The 27,701-nt window shown below is 38.9% G+C and overlaps 1 protein-coding gene across 2 annotated transcripts in view; it reads left to right on the forward strand.

Moving 5' to 3' along the window:
* The window catches only part of LOC124721277 (isoleucine--tRNA ligase, cytoplasmic), a 168,894-nt gene that overhangs the window by 130,943 nt on the left and 10,250 nt on the right, over positions 1–27,701 (forward strand). For both annotated transcript variants that reach the window (XM_047246162.1, XM_047246161.1), the window contains 2 exons: positions 5,942–6,047; positions 6,129–6,298. In XM_047246162.1, the coding sequence (XP_047102118.1) occupies positions 5,942–6,047; positions 6,129–6,298 (276 nt within the window). The remainder of the gene's footprint in view (positions 1–5,941; positions 6,048–6,128; positions 6,299–27,701) is intronic.

Here is a 27,701-nt window from a genome sequence, read left to right on the forward strand (position 1 = left end):
TTTTTACCCTCCACGCTGCCCTCCAATACTAAATTAGTGATCCCTTGATGCCTCCGATCATGTCCTACCAACCGATCCCTTCTTCTAGTCAAGTTGTGCCACAAACTTCTCTTCTCCCCAATCCTATTCAATACCTCCTCATTAGTTATTTGATCTACCCATCTAATCTTCAGCATTCTTCTGTAGCACCACATTTCGAAAGCTTCTATTCTCTTCTTGTCCAAACTGTTTATCATCCGTGTTTCACTTCCATACATGCCTTTTTACCTGCTTCACTTACTGCATTTTTATATTTTCTCCTTTCATCAATTAAATTCAATATTTCTTCTGTTGCCCAAGGATTTCTACTAGCTCTCGTCTTTTTACCTACTTGAACCTCTGCTGCCTTCACTACTTCATCCCTCAAAGCTACCCATTCTTCTTCTACTGTATTTCTTTCCCCCATTCATGTCAATTGTTCCCTTATGCTTGCCCTGAAACACTGTACAACCTCAGGTTTAGCCAGTTTATCCAGGTCCCATCTCCTTAAATTCCCACCTTTTTGCAATTTCTTCAGTTTTAATCTACAGTTCATAACCAATAGATTGTGGTCAGAGTCCACATCTGTCCCTGGAAATGTCTTACAATTTAAAACCTGGTTCCTAAATCTCTGTCTTACCATTATATAATCTATCTGAAACCTGTCAGTATCTCCAGGCTTCTTCCATGTATACAACCTTCTTTTATGATTCTTGAACCAAGTGTTAGCTATGATTAAGTTGTGCTCTGTGCAAAATTCTACCAAATGGCTTCCTCTTTCATTTCTTACCCCCAATCCGTATTCACCTACTAGGTTTCCTTCTCTCCCTTTACCTACTATCAAATTCCAGTCACCCAAGCCTATTAAATTTTCGTCTCCCTTCATTATCTGAATAATTTCTTTTATTTCATAATACATTTCTTCAATTTCTTCATCATCTGCAGAGCTAGTTGGCATATAAACTTGTACTACTGTAGTAGGCTTGGGCTTCGTGTCTATCTTGGCCACAATAATGCGTTCACTATGCTGTTTGTAGTAGCTTACCCACACTCCTATTTTCCTATTCATTATTAAACCTACTCCTGCATTACCCCTATTTGATTTTGTATTTATAACCCTGTATTCACCTGACCAAAAGTCTTGTTCCTCCTGCCACTGAACTTCACTAATTCCCACTATATCTAACTTTAACCTATCCATTTCCCTTTTCAAATTTTCTAACCTACCTGTCCAATTAAGGGATCTGACATTCCACGCTCCAATCTGTAGAACGCCAGTTTTCTTTCTCCTGATAACGACGTCCTCTTGAGTAGTCCCCGCCTGAAGATCCAAGTGGGGGACTATTTTACCTCCGGAATATTTTACCCAAGAGGATGCCATCATCATTTAACTATACAGTAAAGCTGCATGCTCTCGGGAAAAATGATGGCTGTAGTTTCCCCTTGCTTTCAGCCGTTCGCAGTACCAGCACAGCAAGGCCATTTTGGTTAGTGTTACAAGGCCTGATCAGTCAATCATCCAGACTGTTGCCCCTGCAACTACTGAAAAGGCTGCTGCCCCTCTTCAGGAACCATACGTTTGTCTGGCCTCTGAACAGCTACCCCTCCATTGTGGTTGCACCTACGGTACGGCTATCTGCATCGCTGAAGCATGCAAACCTTCCCACCAACAGCAAGGTCCATGGTTCATGGGGGGTGGGATATCTGATTATGCTTCACATTGTGAACGCTCTAGAGTCTTTTGTTTCTTGCAAAAACTTCCCATTAAGTATTCAAGGGATTTCTTCAAAATGGTGTTGCTTTGAGTACTTCCATGTAGTTGTAATTTACCATTGCTGCCCAATGGCACAAGTCAGTAGCTACCAAACTTCTGGAACAACACTTTTGAAAGTGAAAAATATAATGGTGAACAGAAAAAGAGGTGCTTGTAACAACGAACAAAACCACTTGTATCATCTGAAGGGTTGTCTGTCCAAGACCTAAAATTCCACCATCAGGTTTGTCCAGTCTTTCTGTTAAGAAGTAAATGCAGATTTCTGAGGTTTTACATTGTAAACATCACAGGAGTGTTTACAGTGGCTTCAAAATTTATGGTCTCTGTACAGTATTTAATCCATTCTGACATAGTAAAAATTTGTCACAAAGCACTTTTGCTGGTTGCAAGTTTGTTTGGATACAGAATGTGAAACCACAGTCTAAGGCAGTTTGCCAGTGATATTTCTTTCTGTAATGGAGAACAGAGCACTCTCTTGATTGGGGGCTTACAGAACTCTTGCAGTAGACTTAATTACAATAACTTTGATCCTGTAACAGGTGGGCCCCACTCATACAATTGGGAAATATGTAGGGACTTCAGAAATTAAGTTACACATGTAAAATGCTAAGACCATTGCAAAACAAGAATGGCACTTTGTCACAAGAGAATACATGTTCCAGGGTTTCTGCAGACATTGTTCTGCTGCAATATGTGTTACACGTGCATCACAGTGTGTGGCTAAAATAGTGTCGCCACTGGAAATGGATCTTTCTGGGACGCCTGCTAGACGGAGTTGAGGGGCTGACTTGAGTGGAGTAGGTGAGAGAGAAAGGAGACAGGGAGGTGGAGAGAGGTTGTGGAAGTGTAACTGGTGCCTAGGTGGGAGAGCCAGCAGGTTCATGGGATAGGAATGTGGGTTCTAGAAGGTCACACTGGTATGTGTAAAGGGAGGGAGGAGTTCACTTGCTTCTGAGAAGTACTCATCTGAAAGCCATCTATGTGCCTTTCAGTGCTCGCAACACTATTATTCACTGGATTACTTCCTCTACTCCTTAAATTATTTACATTCCATGAAGGACTTTCCCATAATGTGTGAATTCTTATCATTAATCCATGTGAACAGCTGCAGTCTTTAGTGGACTGGAACTCGGAAAACAAACTGTATGTGTATGTAGCTTGAAGATGTTTTACATCTTATAAAGTGTATCCCAAATACTTACTGCCAAAGTTACATAGATTGCAAAACTAAGTATTTTGCGATTGGGAACGAAAGGGCTTAGGTGAATATTTGAAGTGGTGCTATGCTGGAATAGCACAGGGTCAGCTAACCCTGTTTGAATGTTGCATGTTACCTGCTGTTTAGTCTAAATGTGCTCCACAGTTGTTGGAGGATGTGTCTCTTGTTATATGTGAGAGGATGTGATTTCAACACAATGACACATCATGTCACTTCAATATGAATGTTTGTGAGCGCCAAGTAGCAGGTACCCTCATCCTTGGATCAAAGGGGAAGCCCTGTTGCATGGCCAGTGCTGTCATTAGATTTCACTTCTATAGGTTTACACGGTGTTGGTATATGAAACCCCAGCTGAAACTGAAGAGGAACTGTTTTGTAGCATGTGCTGTTCCACACAGTCAAAGTGCTCAGTAGGATTTAGAATCTGATGAGTTTAGGGGATAGGGGATACCTTCATTAGATTACTGAGACTGTTCCTTCACAGTATAGATGTAATGAAACTGTGAAATAGTGTGTGCCTACCTTGATGCATCTGAACTGCGAAGTTAGAACCTCATTGTGTATTCCTATGTTCACACCAGAAGACATAGTTTTCCTCCTATATCATTCCACCACCACCAATCTTATTTTTTCTCTAATTCCCTAAAACACCTTTCTAACCACCACCACCTCTCTCCTCCTTCCCCCAACAAATACTTTGAGACCAATATGTGCATTATAAGTAATTTTGTGAGTTGTGCCCAGAGATTACTATAATACGCACAAATCTGTAAACTGTTTATTTGTGAAGTTAAGGAATGGAGTGGTAAATATTATCCCAGGCAGATGGAATACTTTCAATGAGAAGAGAAAACTGTAGTATGATGGAAAGGACAGGCTGGAATACAGCAACAACTTAATATAGTAGCATCTGAGGTATTCAGTAGGAATCAGATACATACCGTATTTACTCGAATCTAAGCCACACTTTTTTTCCGGTTTTTGTAATCCAAAAAACCGCCTGCGGCTTAGAATCGAGTGCAAAGTAATGTGAAGTTCTGAAAAATGCTGGTAGGTGCCGTCACAACTAACTTCTGCCATCGAATATATGTAGCGCTACACAGGCATGCTTTGCAGGCACAAAGATAAATACTGGTGCCAAAACCTCTGCGTCCGTAAAGAAATTTAAAAAAAAGGTTGAAGATGAGCTTTTTTCTCTGCCTCAATTTTTGACCACTGCATTTTCATACATTATCCAACAAAGAAATACAAATTCCGTATTGTTAATCTACAAATGTAGCAGCATTTCAATGTACTACAAAAATCCGACTGGCAAGACTGTTTGGGATGTTTGTCAATATGGCCAACTCTACGTTCTGAATTTTTTCCTACCTATGAGAAGAGATGGTTGCTAATAGGAACTTTTATGAATTGTGAACCACATACAGTATTCTCTTCACTATAATATGAATATAAACATTTTGCCATGTATTCTTTCATATTTGCTGCTATCTCATTTAAATACTGTCTGCCTAATAAACTATGAAACTAGAGTGGACAACAGTAAACGCGGAAGAATATACATATCATGTCATGCTCATATTCCTATTATTCTTATACCTAATAGTGATGCAGTCAGAAATGAAGCACGACAATTGACTAGATTTTTAAATCTAAGATGACTCTTATTTCTGTGCAGAATGTAATGTACTAAAGAGGCATCTGCACAGATTTTCAAACGGAGAAACATTTTCGCTAAACTCTTGTTCAGAACATCATCTATCATACGCAGGCTGTTATTTGGTTCTTGTCCATCATTGTCAAAGAAATCAGCAGTGTAAGTAACAACAAATAGCAGTCTCTTGCCATTGTTTCGCTAATGAGACTATTCTTCTCTTATTTTTAATTGTAAGCGGCGGTAGCGTGCACAAAAGCAAGTCATGCCGCGAGCGGCGACAGGCCGTAAACACTCATTATCAGAATGCGACAAACAATGCATGACACAGTACAGTAATGCATTTTCAGCTTAGATTGACATAAACACCTATAACAAAGAGAACGGCACTTATCAGATCAAACAAAAATACGCAATCGATTCAAACCAGATGAAGCACGTGAAAAAGGAAGGGTAGCCGTATAAATACGGACGGAGCGCCTGACGCGTAGCAATTGCTACCTGGTAAAGCTTAACTGCTAAGCTTACGACTCAAACCAAACTACTGTAGCTGTGTAGTCATCCATTCAACCTAAATTGTGTCTCATATTACAATGGACCAATTTTGTTTAGATTTGGAGGTGCGGCCTAAAACACTTCTCTCCCCTTGAATTTCGAGTCTCAAATTTCAGGTGCGGCTTAGATTTGGGAAAATTTTTTTTTCCTTGATTTCGAGTCTCATTTTTTCAGGTGCGGCTTAGATTCAAGTAAATACGGTAAACAAGACTGAACTCGTAGCTAAGCTAAACCTTGTTTATTTGTGTGTTGGTCACTCAATGCAATGATGATACAGTGAGAGTGAGTTACTTATGGCACAAATGAATTGAGAGTAGCATGTAATGGTCTAAAGAACTTTTACTAATCTGAGCATCTGAGCACACCTGAGAGACTGGGGAAATCCTTAATACAATTATGCATAAATGGTAGTATCAAATAACCTGCACCAACAAGGTAGCTAATTTGGAGTAGTGTACTGCTTTAAGCCATTACCTATAAACAATTACAGGGTTTCACTGGGCCATGGAACACTGTGAACATTTCACATTACATTATAGAAGACTAATGTAATTTAAAAAAGAAAATACTGTTCTTTGTAGATTTGTCGGTCTATATGAAGCTGCATCTCCGTGTTCACATCAACTCTCCATGATTCTCAATTCTATTTGTATTTATTTTTACATATAGTTCTTACTATTACAACCTCAGAAGTGTTCATACAATTTCACTAAATTTCTAGGTATACAAATGTGATTCTGAATACAAATGGACCGCCGAAGTATGGCACAGTGTTGCTTGAGAATCCTGTTGGAAAACTCATCTCATTTCATGAAATTGTTCAACAGGTATGACTGTATGTTGCAAACATTGTTTATATACACCCTGTTTACTATGAACTGAGAATAACCATTCATAGTTCCTTGCAGGTAAAAGTACTGTTCTCTCTGAATGATGAATTCAAGTTACATTTGCCTGGTGTCGGTGATCTGGACTGTGTGAATGATGTCACAGAATTACATACGAGGACACTGTTGATTAATCAACCAGGAGGAAAAGCCAATACTGCTAATTTTCTGAAAGAAGATATATCTGTACGGTAAAGTATCCTTTAAATGTTAGTGTTATGCTGCATCGCACTCAAGTGAAAGCGGCGTATGTGAATGTGGTCAACTAAATAACTTATACATAGCTCTCAGTTGTGGAGGATGGAAACACTGTTTAGTGTGGAAATTTGAGACCTGAAACCAATGAGCAAATTACAGTGCATTCATACATGATCAAGTAACATTAATCTGACCACCTCTTAAAAACCTGAATAACCACCTTTTGCAGTGTGGACATGCAGGAAGAGTGTTAACAAGGTTATGGAAGGAACTGACAGAGATGTGGAGCCATACCGACTTCAGTGCCGTTGCCAACTGCACTAGGTTTCTCAGTTGAGGATCCACAGCGCAAAAAGCTCAATGAGGTGGTCCCATCGAACATAGGCAGTGATCATAATGTGACTGGATAATGTATATGCTAGTGTGGTCTTACATCGATGATTACAAAAAAATGACTCTGAGCACTATGGGACTCAACTGCTGAGACCATCAGTCCCCTAGATCTTAGAACTACTTAAACCTAACTAACCTAAGGACATCACAAACATCCATGCCCGAGGCAGGATTCGAACCTGCGACCGTAGCGGTCTTGCGGTTCCAGACTGCAGCGCCTTTAACCGCACGGCCACTTCGGCCGGCAATGATTACAGTTTTAAGTGTAAAATGTACAGGGTGATTCTAAAGTCACTATAAATTTTGTACTTAAACAAATTTTACTAACCAATATGTAATGGCACTGCAACTTATGTTACAATAGGACATAATATCAGTGCATTTCACATGTGACCACATTGCATGTGTAGGCATGTCCCCCAGCGCTCCACTGTAGACCGAAAAACCTGGCCAAGCATATCTGGTGTAATCTCAGCAGCTGGAGCTCGAATCCACTGTGTTAAGTTTTCAGTGCTGCGGATTTTCCCGAACAACGAGGGCAAAATGAGGTGGTGCACCATCCTGTTGAAAAGCAACAGTAGCCATAATCCCATCACATATTAACTGGGGCTCCAAAAACTGTTCCAACATATCTAGGTATGTGGTTCCAGTAACGGTTTGTTCTGTGAAGAAGAAGGGCCTGTACACTGTTGACCTCATTATCCCTAACCACACATTCACTTTTGCTGTGTCCTGTTGCCTCTCCTGCAGTACGCTCAGTTGTTCGTCTGCCCAGATCCTGCAGTTGTGTCTGTTCACATGTCCACAGGTATGAAATGTAGCTTCATCACTGTACAAGACATTTTGTATCAAATTATCATTTTCCACAGCTTGTAGCAGGTCATGACACACGGCTTGTCTGACTGTGTAGTCCTCCGCTTCAAGCTTATGTATGACCTGGATATGGTACGCATGTTTGTGCAGCTTGTAATGAAGAACTCTCCATACAGTGGTTTGAGGAATATCAAGCTCCCCACTAAGTCTCCTGGTAGATGCGGAAGGGCTACGTGTGATCGCATCCTGCACACTTTGCACGGTGTCTGGTATTATGGCCGGCCTCCCTGGATGTTCTTCATCTGCAACACTACCAGTACACTGGAATTTATTGACAGGGTCTTGATAGCAAGCCTGATGGGGCCTGTTTTCCGGAATCGACGGGCAAAGTCTGTCTGCACCTGTTCATACGTCATTCCACGAAGACGAGAAGAAACAACAGCGATTCGTTCTTCTTCGATTAGCATTCTGCCATAGTACCTGCAAGAAACAAAGATTCCGTTACTATATCACTGAAATGTATAGTGACTTTAGAATCACCCGGTATTGGAAAGATGACTTCACTGAGATATACATTCAGTGTTTATTTGGGCAACTGACAAGAAAACTTGCAGCTATGTATTTCTTGCATAATTGTTCAAGCTTAACTAAGTTTACAACTATACAGTTCCCAATGAAAATAGTTTCCATAAGAGATAAATCCACTATTGTTGAAGAAACAGTTGTAATTAAAAGCTAAGTCACTGGAGGGCACTTTTTGCACCGACACTGTATAATAGTTATTCACAAGGGGCTTCCTAAAGTTAAAATGATTTTGGAATGATGATCAATAGCAGATTGCTGGTAATTTGATTGAGAATGCCATGAAAATAGGATACAGAAATTCCATAATTAACTCCAAATGCCTCTGAAAGTTAGCACTGGTGCTGATGTTGCCATGCATCAGCTTCATTATTTTTGCCTGGGCACAGTGCCTTGTGTTCAGTGCACACTATGTAGCTGCAGTTAGGTTTTTTGAATGTTTTGTTAGAATTAATCTTCATGAAATGGACATGAAACCTCATGTGATTTTCTTTCTTTGTTGTTCGTATTTTAGATGTGTTGCTTTGTTGTGCCTGTAGTGTCACAGTTGTGCAATTTCAACACTGAAAAGCTGAGGGTTAGGCAAATAAGCTCATTTTCATATCTTGTTGCTAGTTCTTCAGATCAGTTCCAATTCTCAGTCTTGGGTTTCTCTAAATCAATTGCAGCCTGTGCCAAGATGGTTTCCTTGAAAGCAACATGGCTGATTTCCGTCCCCGTCCATGTTCTGTCAATCATATGATTATTCGGGGTTATTCATGTGTCTGTGAAACTATTTAAATAATTAGTAAGAAAAGAACTATTTAATATATCAAAGTTTTATAGAACTGAAATAAAAGTGCTCACAAAAGTTTTGTAACCTATGTTACAAATGTTGTTCAGTGTGTCCACCTTAAATAACGTGGCCAATATCTTTGCAAAACTCCATTTCATCCCTTCATTCTATTTCAAAGTAGGAATTAAGACACGCATCTTTGTCCATTCCAGTAAGCTTCTAATGCAGATCAGCTTTGTAGGTTCCCCAGAACCACACACTGTCCTCTGATGTGGAGGCTGGTGGAGCACTTTAACCAGAAGCAATTTGGTTCTGTAGTGACCTCAGATGCAGTTTTCTTAACGTGTAGTGTAAGGTTATAATAATTGTAAGGTTCCTCTGAACAGGTCAAGCAAGCTACCCAGGTAACAGAGAACACAACATGCCCGTGCAGTTTTGTAGATTAGAGAAAACTACTCCATAGGCTTGATGACCAGGTATGTGCAGTATAGAAGACAGAGAGAGTAGTAGTTAATATGATATCAGATAATTGCCCCAGAATTTGCCTTACTTATGAGTGGCAATGATGCACTCATAGTATTATGAACAGATAGTTGCTTGCACCTAGAAAGGAATAATTGTGAAACTGTAAATTCCATATGGAATATATATATATCATTAGAATCTAGAAAACCTGTTTACATCAAATGAGATGATTGCTCCTTTCTGAATGTGAAATATTTTGGGTGGAAGTAAATGTTACTGATGAATAAAAAATTGTAGTTTCATTTAATAGGCAAGTTGTAGTGGGGGAATGCTTTAGTGAAGACTTTGGGATGTAAAATCTAAATTTCCCAATTGTGCTGTGGTAATGGGGAGGGGGGGGGGGGGCGATTTCATCTTGAAAGCTATGGGTTGTGAAAGGGGGGGGGGGGGAGAGAGAGAGAGAGAGAGAGAGAGAGAGAGAGAGAGAGAGAGAGAGAGATATGGGCATTTTGAACATATTTGTTATGTAGTATTGTATTAAATTTCTTACCTGATATTTGCCTGGAGCAGATAATTAGAGAAGAGACATCTTGGTATAATCATAATCTTCTGATCTGTGATCAGACCCAGACTCAAGTCTGATGGTGTACAGTAGGAAATTAGTCACCATAAAGTCTGTGTTGTGTACATAGTTCCGCATAGTCAGCACGTACACAACTTTCCCACTAGAGCGCGCCCTGCTAAGCACAATAGCGCAGCACTCATCCGTCTCCGCACTACGAGATGGCGCTGCCATAGAGACGGACCAAATTCTGCTTCCGCCGATCCGCGCATTAATATGTAACGTAGCCAATGAGATTGCTGCTAACGTAGAACCTTTTCTCCTCGCGGATTACACTCACGCAGTGATACCTGAACGCGCGAGGTATTATAACGAGTGTACAGACCTCTGATTAGTCAGTCTGCATTTGTCTGCACCAGTCTGTACCAATCTGCATTTGTCTGTACCAGTCTATAGTCAAGTTTCAGTCTTCGCCTAATAAGATTACCATATTCTTGTACATAGCCATGAAGATAAATGTATAGACACTTTGTCAAGTATCAGAGATATGTGAGAATAAGATTAACGTACCAAGACCAAAGGAACTTCAGATTGTCAATTGTAAACAGCATCCAGAATCAAGTTACGTAATGTCTATGCTTTTTATTATTTTAATAAATGTGTGTGAAAATTAATCAAGTTCTGTTTAAAGTTGGTCACCGTCAGTCTGCTACTCTAAGCGTGCAAGTGGCATTTCTATCGTCTGACCTAACACCAGAAGATAAACATGCCACGAAAAGACCACGAGACATATTGCTGACACCCGCCTACTTTGTTAGAGCGACAAGTCAAATAATCTGATGGTGTGTGTACCGAAGGTCTTACAGTATGCACACCACAGTCTGTTTTGACTTCAGTGGTGGATGTTAGGAAAATAATTCTGCTTATCCAAGCTCTCAATATAAAGTGTTCACTGGAGCAGTTCACATGTGCTGCATAGGTATATTATTTGCGGGGGTGTATTTACTAACCAGTATCAACAGTGCAGGAAGAAAGTATTTGCATTGTGTTCTCTCAGTGTCCAGTTTTAAGCTGAATGTGACAATTCATCTTCTGGTACAGTACTAAGTGAGAGGGGTGAGATTATTTTTGCGCGTACTCATAGATAAACAGGAAAAGAAGAAGAAAAGATAAAATAGATTTTTCATGCACAACACCCGTATCAAAAAATATGATTGTGGGATGTTTCATACTGTATTTGTGATTTGATGGAAGACAGTATTTTTTCAGAACAGTAGTATTGAATAACACATGTGGAGATTGTGTCATTGTTTGACCTATCATGGTGTATACAACCCGGGACAACCGGGATATCCGGGAAAAACCCGGGAATTTTTTCATCCGGGAGAAAACCGGGAAAAACCCGGGACTTGTTTAGAATTCCGGGAATTTTTCATTGTTTTTAGTTTTCAGTTAAATTTATGTGATTTTGACTGGTAAGAAACAATACTCTAACAAAGGATATTACTGTATCCCGCTACTGCAAAATAATACTGCAGCAACAAAACATGAACAGGAGAAAAAAAGAAAGAAAATAAAAAGGAAATGCGCCGTATACAACAACAAAACAGTGCTCATACAAGTGTCTGCCAACAGCAAAGTGTGTCAAAGGCTTTAGGAAGACTATGCAATGCTTTATAACAACAAATTGCCTCCAATGAGCGTGGCGTGACAACTTTTTGAATTAGATTCGTTTGAGCTGTTGCGGGCGGGCTCTTGCGCATGCGCAGTTGAGTCACATTTGAGTAGTACCTTCTACCGCTTCTCGTTACGGATGTGTGGCTGGGCGCCACTACTTAATATTGCCCCGGTTCGGAAATTAGTAAATCTGGGACTGCACGACTCCACGTGACCTGTGTTTACGTGTAGTGATTTTGTTGATTCCTCTTTGTTTATCGTTCTCACGTTAAACGATAAAAAAAAAACGGATTTTTGTGGCCGGGAGCAATGAAGTTATTTTGGCCGGTTTGCTAAACAGATTTCGCTTTTATTAATCTTTTCTGTTGAGGCAGTCAATTTATTTGAAGTGAAGTGTTTAATTTCACACTATTGGCTAGTTTCAGCTGTTAGCTGCATTTCAAGTGCACGTATGGCATTATGCCATAATAAAGAACCAAAATTTTAAGCCGAATTATGCGTTTTAGAATGGTTCACGAAATTCCGACGCTCTTGAAGTATGACATAATGTAAGATCTTTTAATGTTTTGCACATACGAACATATGGGCTTCCTGCGTCATCGTAGCTGCGCAAGCGCGTGACGCTTGTTACCTGGCGCTCTCTTGCAACTGCTGAAACAAACCTATTTCTAACAGGTCACGGGAAATTATTGTGAATGTTGGTTTGAAAAGCATTACATTCAGAGGAGATTTCCTGTTACGTAAGATGAGCTATGTGCGAGAATGTACAATGAATTTCTTAAATCACAAAGCGTTTGACTCTCATTTAAAAATCAAGTCTCTGAGGACGACCAAATTTCGAGCCCAGAAGATCAGACATTTACGTCGTCATTAAAAATTTTACTGACACATTTGTGTGATGTATCTTAAAGTGTAACAAGCGCAGAAAAGATCGACATTATATGTGGAAGCTTAGCTTCTCTTCCAGCTTATTAATCTTCGAGACCAATATTATAGGTGAATACTATGTATATTAATTTAGACCATTAACTTTTCTTACTTGTGTGTTCGCGCTACTTAAGAGTGATCTTGCTATTGGCTGATTACATCACGTGTCCTATGGTGTCATCAGCTGGCGAGATCAAGTGACATGAGCTATAACTGGCTTAAAAAGCGCACCGCAATCTCGATTTCAATGCTTCAGAAAGTGACATGCAGTGTTTGGTGGGATTCGAATTTATACCTTCGTAATACGAAAATATGCAGCGTACGCATTGCTGTGCATCAAAGGTCTTTCAAAACGCGTTTTTCCCCCCTGAGTTACGTTTTCTAAAGTGCCGGGAAATTCTACTCTGGTATATAAAACCATTAACATTCAAAGGATCGATGAGTTTTACAGTGCCGAATAAGAGTATATCGTCACTTAACAAAAGTGTATTTTCACCCGGGAGAAAGTGTATTTTTAACCGGGAAATCCGGGAAAAATCCGGGAATTTTTTTTCCTTGTCCACGTATACACCCTGCTTATGCGTGCATGATCAAACCATACAGAATATACAATTCAGAAAAGCTGCTGTACCAAAGGAGACACCATCATGTACTTTAGGGTTCACACATTTAAACATAACATTATATTTTGCTTTAACAGGCAATACCATATTAGAAGTTTAATTGTTTTTTAAGTAACTCAGTAACAGGTAGCTTTTGATACAACTGCTCCTACGGAAAACAGTTTCTGGTGCTCCGTACTTCTGTTGTAGTTAACATGTTAAATACCTTCCCTTTGATTACAGTTTGGTCCCACAATAAGAACATTTTAGTCTGTCATTTGTACCATACTGACAGAGATTTGTTTGCTAATCCTCAGTCATTTTCTGTTTTCTCTCTTATTCTTCTTTACTTTCCAAATATTGCTGAAGAACAGCTGCTGTGAATTGTTAATAATTAACTTAATTTTCCTGATGTAGTGGCAATATTTATTTTCCTGGAGTAGTGGCAGTATTAGTAAATTCATCATTATTTTGAATGTAAACACATACAACACTGGTATAATATTCATTTAAAAAAGTATTAACTTCTTGCTGTAATTCGGAATTATCTTGTACAAAGGTTGAAGCCAACTGTATATTTTGAATAATATGTACTACAGTGTGCTTCATCTTTGTTGCTGTCTCTTTGTTGGTAATCAATGTATTTGGGCTGTTTTAAGTTAAAACAAATCCTCATAATTTTTCACAAGAGTGATAAGTATTGCATCATTCATTTTTTATTTTTGGTTTACACACCTATGTCTGTAGGACCAAATTGATGAGCAAATCTCCATAGTCATGGAACAGGTCAGTACATGAAATTAACATCAGAAAAGTTAATAATAGATCAAATAAAATGTACATGAATCCTGCTGCTGAGTATATATTGACGTCAGGGAGTTCCTTGGAGGGTGGGGGAGTGGCTATGCATGTAAAAAAAAAAAAAAAAAAAAAAAAAACAGTATTCCATTTGAGTCCATAGAGGTATCACGACACTGCACTGAACACATATTTGAATGTTGTGCAGGGGCAGTTGAATTTAGTGAAACTAAACTTCTAATTGTTGTTGTTTATAGGTCCCCTAACTCTGACTTCAGAGCATTTCTGCTCAAGCTAGAGAGGGTTCTGGATTCACTTTGTAGGACGTACCAGAAATTAGTTATATGTGGTGGCTTCAATATTAATTTTGTATATAATGGTGCAAGAAAAAGGATGTTGGTAGATCTCCTAAATTCATATGATCTGATGCAGACTGTGGTTTTTTCCAACCAGGGTGCAGGGGAATAGTAGCTTAGGCATAGACAATATTTTTATTCATTATTCATTACTAGATGGGCATTCTGTTAGTAAAAGGGTGAATGGGTTTTCAGAACATGGTGCACGAATTTTAACACTAAAAGGCTTTAGTACTCAAAAAAAAGTCACATTTAATTACAAACTATGTAGGAAAGTTAATCCAACAGCAATAGAGAGTTTTTTAAACCTTGTCAAGGAACAAGAGTGGCAGGATGTTTATAGTGCCAATAGCATAGATGATAAATACAATGCTTTCCTTACCACATTTCTCATGCTCTTTGAGAGTTGCTTTCCATTAGAACATTCTAAACGGGGTACTAGCAGTAAGAGGCAGCCCGGGTGGCTGACTTGTGGGGTAAGGATACCATGTAGAACAATGTGGAATTGTATTAAAATGTTAGAAGTAGTCACAGTCAAGCTACAGTAGCCCATTATAAACAGTATTGTAAGGTGCTTAAAAATGTTATTAGGAAGGCAAAGCGTATGTGGAATAGCCAAGTCACAGGATAAAATTAAAACCATATGGTCAGTTGTGAGGGAAGTGTCTAGTCAGCAGCACAAGGTCAACGATATAAAGTCAGTATGCAGTAAAAATATTTCTGTTTCTGATAAATCAGATATATGTACAGTATTTAACAATCATTTTCTGAGCATTGCTGGTGAATTAAATAAAAATTTAGTTTCTACAGGAAGTCATATAACTTTCTTGGCAAATGCCTACCTGAGATTGATGTCTGAAATACTCCTCTGTGATACAGACAAGAGGGAGATTGAGTCAGTAATTAAATCACTGAAGACTAAGGACTCTCATGGTTTTGATGGAGTGCCTAACAGAATGTTAAAGTACTGTGCTGCACATGTTAGTCCTGTATCTAGCCATATTTGTAATTTTTCGTTCAGGAATGGTCAGTTTCCTGAACGATTAAAGCACTCAGTAGTAAAGCCGCTTTATAAAAAGGGCGAAAGGGATAATGTAGATAATTTTAGACCTATTTCTATACCATCAGTGTTTGCAAAAGTTATTGAAAAAGATGTGTATCTAAGCATAATTGATAATATCACATGATTTGCTATCAGATGTACAGTTCGGCTTTAGAAGTCGTTTAACAACTGAAAATGCTATATTCTCTTTTCTCTGTGACGTACTGGATGGGCTAAACAAAAGGTTTCAAACGCTAGGCATATTTTTTGATTTAACTAAGGCATTTGATTGTGTTTATCACAAAATATTGCTCCAGAAGTTGGACCGTTACGGAATACGGGGAGTAGCTCACAATTGGTTCACCTCTTACATTGGCAACAGGCAGCAAAAGGTCATTATTCACAATGTTGATAACGCCTGTGATGTGGGATCTGAGTGGGGTACTGTCAAGTGGAGGGTGCCTCAGGTATCAGTGTTGGGGCCACTCCTGTTCCTTATTTATATAAATGATATGTCTTCTAGTATTACGGGTAACTCTACAATATTTCTGTTTGCTGATGACACTAGCTTGGTAGTAAAGGATGATGTGTGCAACATTGGCTCGGTTTCAAATAGTGCAGTACATGACCTAAGTTCATGGCTCGTAGAAAATAAACTAACGTTAAATCATGGTAAGACTCAGTTTTTACAGTTTCTGACACACAATTCCACAAAACCTGACCTTTTAATTTCGCAGAACAGGCATATGATTAGTGAAACTGCACAGTTCAAATTTCTAGGTGTTCAGATAGATACTAAGCTGTCGTGGAAAGCCCACGTTCAGGATCTTGTTCATAGACTTAATACTGCTATTTTTACTATTCAAATAGTATCAGAAGTGAGTGATCGTTCAACACGAAAATTAGTCTATGTTCCTTATTTTTATTCATTTATATCGTATGGTATTATATTTTGGAGCAACTCTTTCCATTCGAAAAGGATATTTTCGGCTCAGAGGCGGGCGGTTTGGGCAATAAGTGGTGTAAGTTCACGAACTTCTTGTCGACCCCTGTTCACGAGTCTGGGTATTTTGACATTGACCCCCCCCCCCCATATATATATATATATATATATATATATATATATATATATATATATATATATATATATTCATTCCTTACTGTCATTTGTTGTTAATAGTATTAGCTTATTCCCAAGAATAAGCCCCTTTCACTCGGTTAATACTCAGCAGAAATCAAACCTGCGTTTGGATCGGACTTACTTAACTCTTGTGCAAAAAGGTGTGCAGTATACTGCTGCATCCATTTTCGATAAGCTACCACTCAAATTCAAAAATCTTAGTAGTAATCCACGCGCTTTCAAATTGAAACTGAAGAGTTTCCTCATGGGTCACTCCTTCTATTCTTCAGAGTTCCTTGAAAAATTAAGCTGATTCTTATTGTATTGTTGATTGTGTTTACTTAACTTATGGACTGATTTTTTTCAGGTTCATAAACATTTATTTTTATCCGTTATTATATTTCTGTTGTAATTTCATGTACTGACATGTTCCATGACTTTGGAGATTTGCTCCTCAATTTGGTCCTACGGAGCTTGATGTGTAAATAAATAAAAATAAATCATGAACAATATAACGCAGGTATTTGCTTTATGTTTTCCTAGGAACTCCCCGACAGAATAGGAATAAGCCATGAGGAAATTCTGCAGTTTAGACTTGAAAAGTCAGGATTACTGCTGATTTTTTTATTCTTGTGGTAGCTTATTGAAAATGGGTGCAGCAGAAAACAGCATGCCTTTCTGCCCAAGAAAGGTGTGATCTGAATGCAGCTAGGATTTGTGCCTAGTATTAACTGAGTGAAAACTGCTAATTCTTAGGAAGAAGCTGATATTGTTAACAAGAAATAACATTAAAGAAAACACTCTCCCAGAAAAAAGACAACACGCTCAGAAATTGTGTTCAGTGGCACCAGGGTATAATACACAGAGGTGACAAATGTCATGGGATACCTCCTAATATCACGATGGGCGGCATTTTGCTCGACATAGTGCAGCAACTCGACATTGCATGGACTCAAAAAGTAATTGGAAATCCTTGGCAGAAATACTGAGCTATGCTGCCTCTAAAGTCATCCATAATTGTTAAAGTGTCGCTGGTGTGGGATGCTGTTCATAAACTGGCCTCTGTATAATGTTCCATTAATGTTCAATGGGACTCATGTAAGGAAATCTGGGTGGCCAAATCATTCGGTCGAGCTGTCCAGAATGTTCTTCAAACCAGTCACAAGCAATTGTCGTCCGGTGAAATGACATTATTGTTTGGGAACATGAAGTCCATGAATGGCTGCAGATGGTCTCCAAGTAGCCAAACATAATCGTTTTCAGCCAATGATTGGTTCAGTTGGACCAGATTACCCAGTCCATTCTATGTAAACCCAGCCTACACCATTATGGAGCCACCAGGAGCTTGCACAGTACCTTGTTGACAACTTGGGTCCAGGGCTTCATGGGGTCTGCACGACACTCAAACCCTACCAGCAGCTCTTACCAACTAGACTGAGACACAACAGACCAAGCCACGATTTTCCAGTCATCTAGTGTCCAACCAATATGGTCACGAGTCCATGAGAGATGCTGCAGGTGATGTACTATTAACAGAGACACTTGCACTGGTTGTTTGCTGCCATAGCCCATTAATGCCTAATTTCACCACTGTCCATTAGATATGTTTGTGATACATACCACATTGATTTCTGTGGTTATCTCACGCAGTATTGCTTGCCTATTAGCACTAACAACTCTATGCAATGCCCGCTGCTCTCAGTCATCAAGTGAAGACTGTTGACCACTGCGTTGTCCATGGTGAGAGGTAATGCCTGAAATTTAGTATTCTCAGCACACTCTTGACACTGTGGATTGTGGGAAATAGAATCCCCTAACGATTTCCAAAATGGAATGTCTGATGTGTCTAGCTCCAACCACCAATCTGCAGTCATGTGGACACAATCACATGAGAAACCTTTTTACAAGACTCACTTGAATACAAATGACAGGTCCAGCAATGCACTGCCCTTTTATACATACTGTACACGATACTAACACCATCTGTGTATGTGCATATCGCTATCTGATGACTTTTGTCATCGTACATATTGAGCGGTTGTGTAGTGTTTGTGATTCATTTGTTGAAGTTGTCAGTGATCAGATGACACTCACGAGACCTGTCTGTCTGCCCTCTACTTTGATTCTGCAGGCAGTAACTGTGCTGAATTTAGAGGCAAACATTGTTTGTAACATTAATTCTTGGGTACAACCAAGTTCTGATAGCATTGGTCAAAATTTATGCGTTGTGCGAGTGGCACTGGCTCACTGAACGTCATCCAGGGAAGAAATCTGGGCTTGTGTTGCACCTGTTGTCGCTAAAGGCAATTGGGGACAGTCTATCTGCAGCAGTACGAAGATCACATGTGCATCTAGCCAGGCTACCACTGACAAGCACAGGTACTCTTGATTTGTGAAAGAATTGACTGGAGAGTGGAATGGTGCTTTGTTGTCTTCGGTGAGGGGAGTAGGTTCTCTCTGTATACAAGTGATGGATATACATGTGTACAGTAGCAGTCCCACTCCAGGCTTCATTTTGTGTGTGTGTGTGTGTGTGTGTGTGTGTGTGTGTGTGTGTGTGTAGGGAGAGAGAGAGAGAGAGAGAGAGAGAGAGAGAGATCGATCTAGTGACCCTGCTGGTCAGTGCAGTTTCTGTACATCACAAATACCATGTTGCATTATAGCGGGCACTGCTTATTTTACCCTGCAGAAACATCAGATGTGACTGCAAGTTTTAACTGATGGCATTGGGCATTGCCCCCCCCCCGCACACACACACACACACACACACACACACACACACACGTGCGGTGGGGTGGGGGGGGCAGTGACATCAGTTAAAACTTGCAGTCACATTTGATGTTTCTGCAGGGTAAAATAAGCAGTGCCCGCTATTTTCCACAGGTTGTCATCACCATACTACTGCCATATTGGCTGGGAGGTGATTTGCTTTTTTTAACAGGACAGTGCAAATCCATATATTGCTGCTACTATGCAACATGGTCTTTGTGATGTACAGAAACTGCGCTGACCAGCAGGGTCACTAGGTCTCTCGCCAATTGAACGCAAATGCGATATGATGAAGCAGAAATTTAGTCATTCTCCAGAGCCTGCAAGAACCATTGCCAAATTGCAACAAAGGGTGCAAGATGCTTGGGACAGTAACCTTTATTATACCTGCTTAGGAGAGTACATGCCTATGTTGTACAATTTTTTGGTCATCCTTTACTGTGATGTGTGTTTCATCGGGTCTGCATTTGTCATTGTGTACTCCTACAATGATGAATTACCTAACACATCACTTCTCACTATAATGTCCTTGTCCCTGGAGGTATTTCATTTTTTTCTGGTAGTGTATATATCGAGTGGCCAATGTCAGAATACACAGACTCCTGGACAGGAGTCAGTAAGAGATCCATGACCTTACACCACATATTGCTTGTAGTGCCCAAATCTGAATCAAAATACACTTTGTGAATGGGAAGAGCTGCCCAGAATATAATACTGTATGTTATAAGCAAATAAAAATAACTGAAATAGGCTATTTTTCATGTTGGACAATCAGTTATTGCAGATACTGTTGTAATGGGAAATATGGCAGCATACAGTTTTTGAACAAGATCCTCAACATGAACTTTCCATGATGCCTTGCCATCTATCTGAACACCTAGGAATTTGGGTTGTTCAGACTTGTCAATCATATGTCCTTTCTGTGTAATCAAAACATAAGTTTTGGTTGAATTGGGTTTTAAAAACTGTAAAAAAATGGCTCTTCTAGTGATTTAACATCAGTTTATTTTCTACAAGCCTCCAACTTATGTCGTGAACTGCGGTACTTCATACATTGCCAATGTTGCACTCGACATCCTTCACTACTAAGCCAGTGTCATCAGCAAACAGCATACACACACACACACACACACACACACACACACACACACACACACACACACACAGAGTGTGTGTGTGAACCAGCACTCCACCAGCAGACTTTCAGAGGTGGCAGTAAAGAAATGCAGGTTAGTAAACACGGATTCTAGAATTCATATCTCAAGAGCTATGAGCAGTTGATCATTTTTGTTACTGTGAAGCACATCGTTTTTACTGAACAACTGCTCACTGCTCTTAAGAAATGCATTTTAGAATCCTTTTTTACTAGAAATTTTTCCTATTTTGGTCCATACTAACTAAACTAAAATCCATCCGAACAGCACTCCCAAGGCCCACCGATACTGACTGACTGCTGTGTCACCCTCAGCCAACTGGCGTCGTCAGCTGTGGGTATGGATGAGCAAGGGGGTACTACACCACTTCCCTTGCAATTTTTCATGCTCTAACGAGAACTGGTGCATCCACTGTGGTACAGACGTTGACTTTGATCCATACTACCACTTCTGAAAGTTTCTCAGTGGAGTTCTGGCTCATCCTTTATATAAAAGAAATAGGGGTCAGTGCTGGGACCACTATTGAGTCAACCCTCCTCCCCCCCCCCCCCCCAAAAAAAAAAATCCCTTCCTCCACTTAATAATGCCCCAATGAGATGTTAACTCATAGCCATTCAACTGCAGGAAAGTTTCATGATCGACACTATCAAACACGTTAGATAATTCAAGGAAGATGACCAGTGTTCAGTTTTTTGTTTAATCACTCTAGTGCCTCACAAGGAAAAAAGAATATAGCATTTTCAGTCATTAAACCACTTCTAAAAACCAAACTATTTTTGATAGCAAGTTATATGATGTGTAAATAAGTCTAAAATTGTCTGCATTATCCCTTTCCCTTTTTCTATAAATTGGTTTCACTCTCTGAGTACTTCAGTCGTTTGTGAAACTGACCATTCGTGAAGGAAAAATTACAAATGTGGCTAAGTATTGAGCTAATATGGGCAGCAGAGTGCTTTAGTTTTCTGCTAAATACCATATCGTATCCATGAGAATCCTTAGCCTTCAGCTATTTAATTATTGCCTCAATCTCTCCCTTGTCATTATTACAAAGGTGTATTCTGAATAGCAGTCATGAAAAGTCTTTTTCTATTAGAGTTACATCTTTCCCTATACTAACTAAGATTTTATTTAATTCACCCGCTATATTCAGAAAGTAATTGTTAAATAAAGTACATATCTGACTTGTCAGTAACAAAAATATACTATCTATATCCTCGACCTTGTGCTGTTGGCTGGGCACTTCATTCGTGATTGATCATATGGTTTCAATTTTATCCATAGAATTTGCTATTTTATTTGAATATCACATGGTTTTTACCTTCCTAATAGTGCTTTAAGAACATTGGAGTACTGTTTCTAACGGGGTACAGCAGCTAGATTGTGACTTCTCCCCCTCCCTCCCACCCGACCCCAGTCCCTTCTGTGGAGAGTATGAGAATGTGGAAGCATGTGTGCCCCTTAAACATTTGTAGATTGTTTAAGAAAAAATATTGGTACGTTTCTCGAGCACTATGGTTCAATGATGAGTTTCTGAAACAGAATATTGTTGCAGTCTCAACTGATGGGGATGCAGTAATGATAAGAAAGAAGAAAGATGTAATTGCTTTAATAAAGCAAAAATTTCCCAGTTGTTGTTCTTACAGGCTAGGGCTTCTATAGCTGATGTTGTGAGTAAAGATTTTCCCTCACATGTAAACCACTTTAAATCTTTCCTTGATAAACTGTTTATCACCAGTTGCATAAAAATGCCAGTTAATTGAAAGTTCATGCAGAGGAACTTGAAACTGTAGTCTAAAAAAAGAAAGGATTTAATATACAAGATGGGTTGCTTCTAGCTTTAGAGCAGTCTCAGCTGTGTGGAAAAATTTTGAAGTTTTAATGACACATTTCATAAGTGACAAAGATGATGATCCCAAAAGAGACAAAACTGATAAAGTCCCGTATGGAGGACTCCTTAAGAGGACCTGGACGTCATGAGGGCCGAAAAATGTATTTTTTAATTTAATACAATTCTGTGATTTTTTCCTGATTCTAAAAATATATACTTTATGTATAGTACCTCATCATTTTCATGTTTAAATGTCTTTCTAAAGCATATGGGCTATTTGAATGCCTAGCTGTCACACTACTATTAAACACAAAACCTTGCCTAGTGTCTCGTTATTTAGTTTTGGTGCTGCTGTTTCCATAGTAAATCATTTGTATAATATCCTTGAAGAATGTATCAACTGTGCTATGATCAGGCATTTATTACAATCGATCTTTCTGTCAATACAAGTAGATTACTTGAGTTCACTTCTGCCTTTCATGTGTATTCATGTTGTAAACTTGTTGTTGTGATTGCGTATTTCAACCATTTTACACTGTAAAAAGCCAAAAATGGAGTTTAATAAGTCATAAATTTTATGGAATGCCTGTTGTCAGAAATAGTAAAAATTAAGAAATTGTTATGCTGCAATGAAGTATGGTTAGGACTAAAAGTTCACCAGGCAGTGCTTCAGAATGCAAGTCAAAGCATCTTACTGAAAATGAACAAGATGTTGGTGTTGTAAATAGCGAAAATAATGGTTACATTTTAATTAGTAAGTGCAAGCTTTCAGAATTGCTTTTGTCTGTTTCTAAATGTAAACACTGTAATAGTGAGAGATTCCATACATTTCGTGAAGACATAAGTAAGAAAAGAGGCCTAGTCAGCGAAATTGTAGTGGAATGTCAAGTGTGTAAAGTAACAAAATGTACAATGACATATCGTTTAACACGCACAAAATTTAGTGAAGTGAATATTTACCTTGCTTATGCCATAAGGTGTATTGGGAATGGAAGAAAAGCAGCCCAGATATTTTGTGCTATGATGGAGGATCTCCCACCTCCATCTGTCAGATTTGAGAGGTATTATAATGCCTTAACAGAAATCAGTGAAGCATCTATGCAGAGGGCAGCAAAAGAAACCAGATATTTTGTCAATCCACTGATATTATTGCTGCATTGTATGGTTCCTGGCCAAAGAGAAGCCATACATCACTGAATGGAGTTGTCACATTTACCTCTGTAGATACAGACAAGGTGCTGGATAGTGAATGTCAGGCAGAACACTGCCAAGATTGTGCCAATAAGGTAAATGAACACAAATGTGACAAAAGTTTGAAGGTTTCATTGGTGGTAAGGGAAGCATGGGGGCAGTTGCCGTTTTTAGTAGGTCACTTGCTACATGTGGTGTGCAGTACTCTCACTGCCTTGGTGATGGTAACTCTAAAGGCTTCAATAATGTTAAGGCTGCTAAACCATATCGTGAAACTGAAATAAAAATAAAAATTGGAATGTATTAGGACATGTGCAAAAGAAAATGGGGGCAAGACTTAGAAAACACTGCAAGTACATTGCAGGAAAAAAAACACTCTGATAGCAAAGCAATTGGTGGACAATGCAGACTCACCAGATCAGAAATAGAAAACTTCACAGAATATTATGATCTAGCCATCAGGAGAAACAGCGAAAGTGTCTGATATGAGAAAAGCAATTTAGGCAACTCTTTTCACAGAATATCCTTTGATGAATATCCACAGCATGACCTGTGCCCGAAAGGAAATACTTCATAGTGTAAATGTAATAGGTTTGATGCAAATGGACAAATACATAAACAGGCACACCCCATTCCAGAAACTGTTGTGGTAGAACTGAAGCCAGCATATAGAGATCTTTCAGATTCTACACTCCTGTAAAAATGTTTACGTGGCAAAACACGGAATCTGAATGAAAGCTTCAATAGTTGTGTTTGGAAGCACTTGCCAAAAACCGTTTTTGTTGGCATGTCAGCTTTTCAGGCCAGGATAAGAAAGAAGAGAAAGAAAACTAAAGATGATGAAAAGGACACTCAGAATCAACAAGAATATGGAGCTGAATGTTTTGACATTTTATCATTGATAAGAAAATGACATACAAATCTTTAGTTTCAGTCTCCTACAATCAACATTTTTTCATACTTAGGTATCATTATCCCATTCAAAATTAAAGCTATGAACACAAAATTTTGCATAAATAATAATATAATGGTTACCTAATAGTGAACCACGTTATTCAATAATGTATTAAATATTTTAATAACTTTCTTTAAAAATAAACAAAAGAACAAATTGGTAAATATTCTTGGTTTACTATTTCAACAAGTTAATAATTATAAAAATAAAATCAGTTTTTTTGTTTCATTTTGAGTAGCGTGAAAGTACAGTATACCTAAAATAAAAATTACTTGTAACTCAGTATGTAAGATAAAAATCAATACTCACTCCATGTATTCCACAGTTTTTAATTTTTTTTTCATTCAGAGGTAACAATATACTAATTATTTGGTTAAAGTTTTATTCCAATATCTGTTAGATTTTTTAATTATTAAATTTCAAAATACCAGTTAAAACTACAGACCATGATGTCCAGATCCCCTTAAACCCATAACAACTTTGTATTAGACCTTGCATTGATGTGTGATACTCTTCAGAAGTTGGCAGACCTCAGTGTTGACTTGCAAGCTAGTGGCGTAACAGTTTATTCAGCCCATTAGAAGATAGGCCAGCAAGTTAAGGTGTTTTCTGAAAGAAAGGCAAAACCTGGTCCATACTACATGGAAGCCTTAGAAGCAGCAGGACTGTTAATGGTTATAGGCTTGACTCTTGAAAAAGGAGCAAGAAATAAAGGGAATTGCATTGATGCTGTGAAGTTTTATGAGTGCCTGGACAGATGTGAATATCAGAAAATTCAAATCCCAGAATTGGCTACAGTTTTGAACACTACCACCTGGCCAGAAAATTGGGATGTCACTAGTGGAGAAGCAGAAGTAAGAAACTTGTGTAAACATATCAAGCTCTGTGAAAGACAAATCTTAAGAGGTTTCCATGAATAACTTGCTTAGGAGAAAATTTGCAATGTATCTCTTGCCCCTTATCGCCATGAGTAGAATCCCAGTTTCAACAAGTGAATGTGAAAAAGACTTCTCTTAAATGAACTTGATCTTGACTCCACAAGAACATCATTGCATCTTAATACAGTACCAAATTGTGTTTTCATCAAATTCCACTAAGAATATTCTAATCTGTAGATTATGTGAATTCATGGTTCCTGAAAGGAAGACATCTGGTGACCCAGCACGAAAGGCAAGAAGAGGAAGTGGGAAAATACCAGTGAACAGCCCCTTTTACCAGTTTGGAAGGCCCTGTAAGCAGCTCAGCAAAGTGAAACACTATAATAGTGCTTATATTTGTGAGTTCACTTAATTTTAAAATGCAAAATGATTACAAATACTGAGTGCAGTTACAACATTGACATGTTGACCGCAAATAAATTAACCCAATGCAACCTTCATTTAACTGAATTTCAGGACCCTCAGTTACACCCAGATAATTTCTATGTTACTGACCTCCAATTAGAATTAACCCCAGACCTCCCAATTACGGCCTGTTAGTTTGTTTAGTTCCATGTGCAGCATAGCCAAACACTGCATAATTGCCTAAAATTGTTAGATCATGATGTTTTGTCAACTACAACTGAGAGTACCATATAAAAAATGGAACCAACCTGATTTTTTGTCATCTCTTTTTCTTTGCCTCTTTAGTAGTGCGCCAGTCTGTAGCTGTGAAACTGAAAATCTTAATGAATAGTGGTTGGTGTTTACTAAATAATGTATACAACTTCATAGTTTTGGGTTCAGTTTTTCACACATTTATCAAACTTAATGTCATATTGTTGAGACGATGACCAGTTTCCTAACTTTGCGATACAAGTAATGCCTAACTCGGATTAACTCTGTCATCCAACAAGAGTCCAATGGCAGAGTTTATCACCTAAATCATAATGTTATTAAAGCATGGTTTTCAGAAATAGTACCATTGGATTGATTGTTGTTCTAAAAGTCTTCAAAACAAAATACTGAGTGTGGCACAGAACACAGCTCACATTTACATCATGCGTGACAGTAAAGACAGTGCCTTGCAGTAATCTATCAAAATAAAGTTGCACATAGATATTTCACTAGGTCCATTCCTTAATGACAGCCATAGTGTTCCAATGACAATGATGGTCTAACTTTTCTATTATTTACAACACAATTTAGTCAGAGTAATCGCAGACTTGCATTAGAGAATTCACCAGTGGGTTCTTAAGCACCGATATTACCAAGTCTTTTCAGATACTGACACTTGCACTTTCTTGGAAATGTTAGTATGTTCACATTCAAATGCTGACCACTTTACTCGTAAGAGTAATGTGGAGATGTTGCCAAAGTGCATGGCTCCCTCAGCCTACTTGGAGGTGGGATGGGTCTCACAAAGACTGGTGTAAAGACATGTTTAAGATGAAAAGAGACCTCTTGTTGAAATTTTTTTTACTTTGAGTTATTGTTATTTTTACACTCAGAATTAAATTCTGAACAGTTTGTAAAAAAAAATTCTATCTCTAAATTTAAGGGAGTTATGAAAGGTTGAATATTTTTTAAGGAAAAGAGGTGTTTTGAGGTAATGCATTTTATAGAATCACTTTATTACCATTGTTTAATTGGGCATATTTCAGAAACAAATTCTGCATGTACGAGGTGGAATCCAAAATTTTCGGGACTGGTGCTGCCATCTGGAAAGTAGATCTTTGCACCGCTAGGTAGCAAGAGCTGCATATCTGATGAGTCAGTGTCTGGAGTGGCATTCAGCTGGGAAGACGTGTTACATGTCCACAGTGATTTCCGTAATACTCTGTGTTTGGTGTGTGGCGATTTTACGATGGATCCACAAACAGAGCAGCGCGTGTGTATCAAATTCTGTGCGAATCTCGGGAAAAGTGCTACAGAGACCTGTGCAATGATTCAACAAGTGTTTGGGGGACAGAGCATGAGCCATACGTGTGTGGTTGAGTGGCATGCTCGGTTCAGGGCCAGCTGTACAGATGTTGAAGGTGATGCTCACACTGGAAGGCCCGTTAGCCGCACAATGTCAGATATTGTCGCCAAACTTCAACAATTGGTTCAATTGGATCAACGTCAAACCATTCAAGACCTTGCCGATGAAGCAGGTATTGGTTATAGGACATGTCAACGAATATTGACTGACAAATTGGGCATGCATTGTGTTGCTGCAAAATTTGTGCGAAGGATCTTGACTGCCGATCAGAAGGCACAGCGTGTAGAAGTGTGCACAGACCTTCGTCAGACCACATCTGATGATCCAACCTTCTTGTCATGGGTTATCGCCGGTGACAAGAGCTGGATTTACAGTTATGACCCAGAGACAAAGCAACAGTCATCCCAGTGGAAGAGCCCAGGCCCTCAAAGACTCAGAAAAGTGAAACAGGTGAAGAGCATGATCTTCATTTTCTTTGATACCAGG

Source organism: Schistocerca piceifrons, chromosome X (assembly GCF_021461385.2).
Source record: "Schistocerca piceifrons isolate TAMUIC-IGC-003096 chromosome X, iqSchPice1.1, whole genome shotgun sequence".
Taxonomy (NCBI): Eukaryota; Metazoa; Arthropoda; class Insecta; order Orthoptera; family Acrididae; genus Schistocerca; species Schistocerca piceifrons.